Source organism: Conger conger, chromosome 17 (genome assembly GCF_963514075.1).
Source record: "Conger conger chromosome 17, fConCon1.1, whole genome shotgun sequence".
NCBI classification, from domain to species: domain Eukaryota; kingdom Metazoa; phylum Chordata; class Actinopteri; order Anguilliformes; family Congridae; genus Conger; species Conger conger.
This window is the reverse complement of record NC_083776.1, coordinates 4696239-4698238: the sequence shown is the minus strand read 5'-3', so window position 1 is coordinate 4698238 and position 2000 is coordinate 4696239. Positions and strand designations below refer to the sequence as shown.

The following is a 2000-nucleotide window of genomic DNA, read 5'->3' as shown; positions in this document are numbered from 1 at the left end:
AGCGAGAGCTACATTATGCCCAGAATATGATAAATTAACGGTTCCGCAGAGGATTCTACCAGGGAGTCGTGAGAAACCTGCACCAGAATAGATTGTTCAAACGATCGAAAAGCAAGGTTGGCTAAAAGAAGCTGGGAGTGCTTTTTTTTTTTTTTAAACAAACGGAGCACCAGAAATCAATGGCGCGGAGTAAAAACACCTCTAACCCTCTCTGTGTGAGTATATTGAGCTCGGAGAAGAACGGGGCCACAAAACGACTGTTGCGCCCATGTCACGACTTCAGATATTGATCAAAGGTGGGTCAGGTCTTTATTGAACTGCAGTGTCTCCATTTTACCACCTCTGCAACACTGTGAGTGCGCAGGCACGGGTACGTCCTGTTATGTTTGGGGTCAGTTTGACCCCGTTCAGTGTTTGAGATCTCTTAAAAACCAGTTACTGTATGATTTTTCTAATTTTCTAATTTGGTGGGTTTTAAATAGTAAAAATGAAATAAACATAAATCTATGCAAAATCCTGTACCAACTTGGCCTTTAAATGTGTTTTGGGGGATTATTTTGACCTTTTGTAGCTGTAAGAAAATATACAACCATTTTCTTTGCGGATGATTCTGGTGGCACTTTCCCAGACAGGTGGCAAACTTTCACTCACTGTTCCTCAGGCTCTAAAATGAGATTTTTCATATTCATGGGAGACAATAAGAATGCGACACACTATGCGTCAAAATAGTTTACAACACCTTTCTGTTTATTTCAGCTGGTGGGCTCAATTTGATCCCAAATTGATCATAAAATCTCAACACAATAGGAGGGTTAACACGACGGTGGAGTGGTAGAATAGACCATTCGCAGGGATTTTAAGTGGCTTCGTTCCATTAATTTCAGGGAGCAGCTCTCTTGTATTATTTTTAGTCCGCACGCAAACACGTCTCTGTAAATGACCTTTACAAAGTGGGGCCAATCTCCTTCCGGATGACACAGGGGAGAGTGCGCTCTTCCTGTCGGTGAGGGGGGGGAATGGGCTCATTACAGCTGACAGGGGATGGCGGAGGTGCGCGTTATTTCCTCCCTGACGCGGTGTACGCAGGGGCGAACGCCGCAAGGGGCAATCAGGGCCTGTTTGAGGCTCCTGGGCGGCCCCGGGTCAAAGGTCATCTCCCAGCATGCCGTGGGGCACGGCCGGAGCTTCCAGAGCCCAGCTGGGTCAGGGTGGCCACTCTCAGCTCCCACAATGCACCGGGGCCCACATGGCTCGGGCAGTTTGCTGCTGTCGGCGAATGAAAGAACCGGGCTTGGGTAATTATGGGGTTTCTGAGAGCCTGATGTACAAGGCCTGACGGATACGCAGATCTTCCACAGCCCTGCAGTGCATGTTGGGTAACAGACAGAGGAACGTGCTGAGATGGGCCTAGCAGTCATGTAGGTGCACTGGGTGGGTCTCTGGGTGCCCAAGCACCTGTCCCTTTTGCCCTAAATGCCTGATGGACCCCTCTGATATGATTTATATCTAAAAATGAAAAAAAAGGAAATAAATTATAATATGTTTAAAAGCACCTTCTCGGGTGTCTCGGTGGCGCAGCCTGTAGAGCACTGACCGCATGCTCATTGCGAGCCGCGACGTCGGCGGTTCGAATCCGACCGTCTGACATTTGTTGCATGTCTTCCCCTCTCTCTCGCTCCCATTCTTCCTGTCTCTCTATACTATATACTGTCCAATAAATCTGAAAAAGGCCTAAAAAATATCAAAATAAATAAATAAAAGCACCTTCCCATCAAAATCTGCACGGTCCTGGAGTCACACACTAATGCATATGGTTCCGTATAACAGAGAAGGTTCTGTGCAGTCAGACTGAATGGACTGCCCCCTCCTCCCCTCCAGGCGTGGACGTAGGGGCTTTGCGGCGCGGGAAGGCGCAGAGGTCGGCCGCCATGTTCTCAGACGTGCAGCGGCTGGTGGCGACGGGGGGAAGTGTGAACCAGAGCAACGGCGATGGAGTCACT

The 2000-nt window shown here is 48.6% G+C and overlaps 1 protein-coding gene across 1 annotated transcript in view; it reads left to right on the top strand.

The window, feature by feature from the left end:
• LOC133116865 (unconventional myosin-XVI-like) overlaps positions 1-2000 on the top strand; it is an 88272-nt gene that overhangs the window by 22896 nt on the left and 63376 nt on the right. The window contains exon 5 of the mRNA XM_061226863.1: positions 1879-2000. This exon is cut by the window's right edge and continues 3 nt beyond it. Within this exon, the coding sequence (XP_061082847.1) occupies positions 1879-2000 (122 nt within the window). The remainder of the gene's footprint in view (positions 1-1878) is intronic.